The 6,130-nt window shown below is 55.3% G+C and overlaps 1 protein-coding gene across 8 annotated transcripts in view; it reads right to left on the bottom strand.

The window, feature by feature from the left end:
* Positions 1-2,506: 2,506 nt before the first annotated feature.
* Positions 2,507-6,130, bottom strand: part of RXRB (retinoid X receptor beta) — a 29,415-nt gene continuing 25,791 nt past the window's right edge. For 6 of the 8 annotated variants that reach the window (XM_053292651.1, XM_053292653.1, XM_053292657.1 and 3 more), the window contains exons 10-11: positions 5,982-6,039; positions 2,507-4,134 (exon numbers count right to left, since the gene is read on the bottom strand). In XM_053292651.1, coding sequence (XP_053148626.1) covers positions 4,033-4,134; positions 5,982-6,039 — 160 coding nt within the window. In that variant the 3' untranslated portion in view covers positions 2,507-4,032. The remainder of the gene's footprint in view (positions 4,135-5,981; positions 6,040-6,130) is intronic. The other 2 variants (XM_053292652.1, XM_053292654.1) reach the window with 1 other exon arrangement.

The raw sequence follows: 6,130 nt of genomic DNA, 5'->3' as shown, positions 1-6,130 counted from the left end.
AAAGATGCCATGCAGCAAACAGGGGACACGGCTTGAACACAAGAACAGTCCTGCAGGATGAGGCCCAAGGAGGCCTAACTAGTCCAGCATCCTGTTTCCCACCGTGGCCCACCAGATGCCTCCGAGAAGCCCACAGGCAGGGGGTGAGGGCAGGCCCCCCTCTCCTGCTGTTGCATTTAGAGGGAACTAGTATTTAAAGGCATCTTGCCTTCAAATACCCACTCCACCCCCCCCACATCTGGGCAAGGATGGAAGGTATCCCCCCCCCCCATTTGGGACTTGTAGGGAAGGAGGTAAGTGATGGGGCAGGCAGGGGACTCCTTTCTGGATTAGAATCCACGGAGAGAAGGAAAAGGATCCGGATCCACCACCCCAGAGTAGCAAAGGGGCGGGGGGGGGGGGTTCCCTGCTGCTGCTTGGTTTTTGCAACAGAATTCTTTTCCTTGGGGAGGAGGGCCCGCTGCCCCCCCCCCGCCGCCACTCCGTGCAGCCCAGCCTCCCCCTTGCTGCTCGGCTTGCCCGCCTGCCAGGGTCTGCGTGGCATACCAGGTTCGCCAGGTGAGGGGGCAGGACAAGGACCCATTGATGGGGGGGAACAAGCCCCCCTTTGTGTGGCTCCTGGCGGTTGGTTTTCAGCCTGGCCTGTGAAAACACCAACCGGGGAGGGACTGAGCCCCATTCATAGCCAGGATGGAGCCCTGGGAGGGGGGGCGGCGGCAAAGGCAACACTGTGGGCATAGGGGGTCAGCCCAGGGCATGGCTGGCTGTAAAAAGCTCGGGGGCGGGGAGGTGGACCGAGTGCCAAGAGGGCGGGGGGGGGGAGAACCCTGCACCCAAATGTGTGGACATACACACACACACTTTTTCCGGAGGGCGGGAGGAAGAAAAGGTCCTGCTGCTTTCGACTAGATGTTTCCTGTTGGGTTCCGACGTGGGGGTGGGGGGCACGTCGGCTCTGTCCAGATTTACTAGGCTTGAGGTATGCAATGCCTGTCTATGGGGACACACACGCTATTTTGCAAAGATAAAAAGCCATCTTTCCCTGCCACCGGGAGGCAGAAACAAGGAGCGCGGGGGAGAGGCTAGCTTACTCAGCAGCAGAAAGGAAAGCCACTCTGCACACTCTCAGAGGCACACACCGCTACACTTCTCCTTCCACAGACACCGAGCCAGAACCTGCACTTGTTCCACGTGGGGTACTTGCGTGCCTTCGTGGAGGCGATACTGTGGCTGCTCGTTATATGCTGGGGCGGGTGTATTGTGTGTGTAGACTGAATCCAAGACTATTGGGGAGACGCTGGCCTAGAGCTCAAGAAGAGGGAAAGTGAAGGGTCACCCTCCCCGAGTGGGGTAGATGTTGAGATGGAAGAACACGACGCGAGGCTGCCCGAGAGCCCGACGGCTGCGGGCCATCCCTTGCCGTGAGCCAAGCAGACTGCGCGTCCTCCTCTGGGACAGCGGCAGGAATGCCTCCCCTCGGAGGACAGAGATCCGAGACTTCCCTCCCACCCATGAGGCGCTGCTGCCCTCTCCTGGCAGCATGGAGAGCTGCATTCGCGACGTAACACAGGGAGCGCTCTTGCCGGTTCCAGTCCTGGGCTTGCTGCTGTGCCCTCCCAGCGTGGGGGCTGGCTGCAGACACTTGGTGCTGACAGAAGGGATATGCACACATCAAGTTGTGCCACCAACCACGATGCACCCTGTGCATAGCTATACACAGGTCCATTTAGAAGTCAACCTGGCAACTGCTTCCTTCAAAACAGAAGGCCTACCCTCTTTGCCCAAATTGAAGGCGACTCTGATTTTAAGATGACACCCTTGGAAACAGAGGTTAAATACAGGTTATACCTGCAGTTACTCAAAAGGGACAGGAATGCCAGACTTCTGAGTTCTAATATCAAAAAACCTTGGGGGGGAACCTAGTCTTGGATTCAGGTAGTGTTCAAATGTTGTGCAAGTACATAGATGTCTTGTACTCATTTGTACACTCACTCATACGTGCTTTTGTGTGAATTACTGTACCTGGATACGGGAAGTCTGCTGTTGAACCTGTGCTCAACAGCAATAACTAAATAACAACAGCAATAACTATACCTGTTATGATTTAATGTGATGTATCTTTTTATTTCACATTGTAATGTTGTGTTGTAAGCCACCCAGAGAACAATTTGTTATGGGGTGTCTAACAAATAAAGTTTATTATGATACCTGTGTACACTGTACTCTCATTGTATGAACATAATGTGCAGATAGGGCTATAGATCACCTGTACAGCACACGGGTTGAGTGTAACAACATGTGAACTGGCCCCATAGAGACCCTCTGCCTGTGGCTAAGCTCCACCTAATCCCCATCCTCTGCACATGATCAGAGACACTCCTTTTCCACCCTCCAGCCCAAGAGCCTCAGCTAAGCCACAGCGGCGGTGGCAGGGTGGGTGTGGAACAACAGTTTCTCTACTCCCAGGGAAAGGAGGGTGACAGAGAAAGCAGAAACGGAGGCTGAGGAGGGGGAGACCTCCGGAAAGAGCAGCTTTTATTAAATTGACATATTCCAAAAGCAGTTATCCAGGGGAAGTGGGTGTAGAGGAATTAACAGAAATCAAATAAATTGGGGCTGGGGAAGAGTGGGGAGGAAGCAGCAAATGAGTATGGGGGCATGCTGAGAGTGGGGCAGACAGAGAGCAGGGTGTGGGGGACCCCCCACCCAACAGGGCCTGGCTGCCACCTCCACCTGTTCAGTGACCCCCCACCCCAAGCCAGGGCCCTTGAGCAGGAGGGAGGGATAAATATTTTCAGTTGGGGGGGGCGACTGCTGAACAGAGAAACTCCCTCCCCCATTCTTTCCCAAATTTGAGAAAACTTTGGGGTGAGGGACAGTTGAAACGTAACATTCCCCACACCCGCAAAGAGCTTATCGCTACAGGCAGGCCCTCCCGTTACTGAGGCTCCAGCCCCTTCTCCCCCCCCCCGTGAATACAGGGGCGAAGGTGGAGGCGCTGAGTCTGAACCCAGCCCTCATCTTGGGGGGCTGGAGCCCACATGCACACATACACACAGCGCCTCCTTCCCCTCCTCCCGCCTTGCCCAACCCTCCACACTTGCTTGCATAGATGAGGGACAAACCATTTTCAAAGTGCTAAACTGGAGCCCGGGGGAGGGAAACGGGGGTTCGCTGGGGGTGGGGGAGAAAGAGAGAGAGAATCTAGCCCACTGTCCTAGAACCATTATTGAGGTAACCTCTTCCCCTCCCCTCCAGCTGGACATTCCCCAAACACCTTAGAACCATTTTGGAAAAAGAACCTACTTTGTGGGGGGTGGGGTGGGGGGCAGAGCAGGGTCGTGACACATTCAGACAGGAGGGCCAGCGAGTCCAGAGTCCTTGTTCGGGGCGCAGAGCTTCCCTGCCGGCCCCACCCCAGAAAGCACAGAGGAGCAACCCAAGGAAGTATCTCTGTGTGAAAAGGAGGAGGAGGAGGGTGTTTCTGAAACACGCCCTGGGACCCTCCCCACCAAAGCACAAGGGGATCGCAGAAACATCTGTGATCCCCCCCTCCCCAAGCAAAGGCAGCCCCATCCTCCCCAAACATAGTACCTTGTTTTTAAACCTAGCTCTGAGCCACATCTGGTAGGGCGGCCTCTTTCCTCAGAGCAGAGAGGGGCAGGGAACCCCTCCGCACACACAAACACACACTGCTCAGAGTGCGTCAGGGAAAGCCCCACGTTCTACGCAAGACCAAACAGGTGCCTGACCCCCCAAATCCAGCTGCTGGGAGCGTAAGCTCACCCTGCCCCACCCTTCGGTTGGAGAAGGTGGTCTCCTGGGTGCCAGGGGGTGTGGGGGGCTTGGAGGCAGGACAGCTGATGGGGGGGGGGCCTGCAGCGTCAAGAGGAAGGAGGTAGGGGTGGTGCCAGTCCAGGGCGCGTGTTCCTGCAGAGTCCCCCAACCGTGCCCCCTGTTCTCTTGGGGGGAGTTGGGGAGGGGGGTCAGGACATCTGGTGAGGGGCCTCCAGCATCTCCATGAGGAAGGTGTCAATGGGGGTGTCCCCGATGAGCTTGAAGAAGAAGAGGTGCTCCAGGCACTTCAGGCCGATGGACCGCAGAGCCGGAAGACGCAGCAGCAGCTTGGCGAACCTGCAGAGGCGGGGCAGGAGGAGAGACACACGTCACGCCATGGGGAGAGGAGGGTGGAGGAAGGCCTTCGCCCCGGCACAGAGCACTCGTAAGAACAGCCCTGCTAGCTAGATCAGGCCCAAGAAAGCCCATCCAGTCCAGCATCCTGTTTCACACAGTGGCCCACCAGAGATCTCCAAGAAGCCCACAGGCAAGGGGTATGTGCATGCCCTCTCTCTCCTGCTCTTGTTCCCCTGCAACTGGTATTGAGAGGCATCGTGCCTCTGAGGCTGGAGATGGCCCACAGCCACCAGACTAGTGGCCATTGATAGACCTGCCCTCTATGAACCTGTCTAAGCCCCCTTTAAGCTATCCAAGCTAGTGGCCATCAACACATCCTGTGGCAGAGAATTCCATAGGTGAATCACGCACTGGGTGAAAAAGTACTTCCTTTTCTTGGTCCTATATTTCCTGGCCTTCAGTTTCATGGGGTGACTGCTGGTTCTAGTGTTGTGAGAGAGGGAGAAACATTTCTCTCTGTCCACTCTCTCCACTCCATGCATAATTTTATACACCTCAGTCATGTCTCCCCTTAGTCGCCTCTCCTCCAAGGTAAAGGAAGGTGCTCCAGGCCCCTGATGCTCTTGGATGCCCTTGCTTGGCACACAGAAAGCCCCAGGCTGCCCATGCAGATCGGCAAGACAAACCGCAATGACTGCAGTCCCCTGCGAACTGGGCAAAGAGGCACCTTTTTAATGTGGTGATTCTCTTTATTGAGCAGGGGGAGAGTAACTGGCCCTGTCCACCCCCAGCACAGTATCTCCAGTGACTGCTGCTGGTGTCTATCTTAGGTTTGTTGAAAAGCGGAATATAAACAGTCGTTGTTGTTGGATGAGGCCAAGAGAGATCTCTTTCAGTGTTCCCTGGAACAGGGATTTCCTGATGATGTTGATTACAACTCCCATCATCCCCAAAGGTCATTGCACCTGGGAATGCTAGGAGTTGTACTCAACGACATCTGGGAACCCTTGTAAAGGGCACACTGGTCTCTTGTCCAGCCTCTTGCTCAGCTCAGCTCCTTTAGGGGCGGAGAGCTGGTCTCCTGGCAGCAAGCATGAATTGTCCCCTTAGCAATCAGGGTCCACCTTGGTTTACATATGTTTGGGTGACGACATGTGAGCACTGTAAGATCTTCCCCTGAGGGGGTGGGGCCAGAGCTCAGTGACAGAGCATCTGTTTTGCATGCAGAAGGGCCCAGGTTCACTCCCTGGCAGCATCTCCCGGCTGGGCTGGGCAAGACTGCTGCCTGAAACCTCAAGAGAGCTGCTGCCAGTCAGGGTAGACAACACTGAGCTGGACGGACCAATAGTCTGACTTAGTATAAGGCAGCTTCCTATGCTCCCACAGTAGCCAAGCAGATGCCCCATGGGAAGCCCACAGGTAGGCCGGAGAGACAGCTGCCCTTCCCTTCCTCCAGAAAAGTCTACCTCCTAATGGCGCAGAGGGGGAGTAATCTGCCTAGAGAACAGGAGGCTGTTGGTTCAAATCCCCTCTGGTGTGTTTCCCAGAATATGGGAAACTCCTATGTCAGGCAGCAGCAATATAGGAAGAGGCAGAAAGGCATCATCTCATACTGTGCAGGAGATGGCAATGATAAACCCCCTCCTGTATTCTACCAAAGAAAAACCACAGGGCTCTGCGGTCGCCAGGAGTCGACACCAACTCGTCGGCACACTTCACCTTCACAGTCTGACTCAGGACAGTTCATATTTAAGCACATCTAGGTAGGGCTCTCGAGGCACAAATGACCAGGCTTGAGGCTCAAATGACCACTCGGGGCACAAATGACCAGGCTCAAACTATCATACTTCGGACACATTATGCGAAGACCCAGCTCCCTTGAGAAGTCCATAATGCTGGGGAAAGCTGAAGGAAAGAGAAGAAGACGATTAGCAGCAGGGTGGAAGGACTCGATTACGACAGCAATGAATGCACCACTGAGAGACCTTCAAGGCCA

The sequence above is a fragment of the Hemicordylus capensis genome, chromosome 2 (assembly GCF_027244095.1).
Source record: "Hemicordylus capensis ecotype Gifberg chromosome 2, rHemCap1.1.pri, whole genome shotgun sequence".
Taxonomy (NCBI): Eukaryota; Metazoa; Chordata; class Lepidosauria; order Squamata; family Cordylidae; genus Hemicordylus; species Hemicordylus capensis.
Note: the sequence above shows the minus strand (reverse complement) of the source record. Positions and strands in the feature narration are given on the sequence as shown.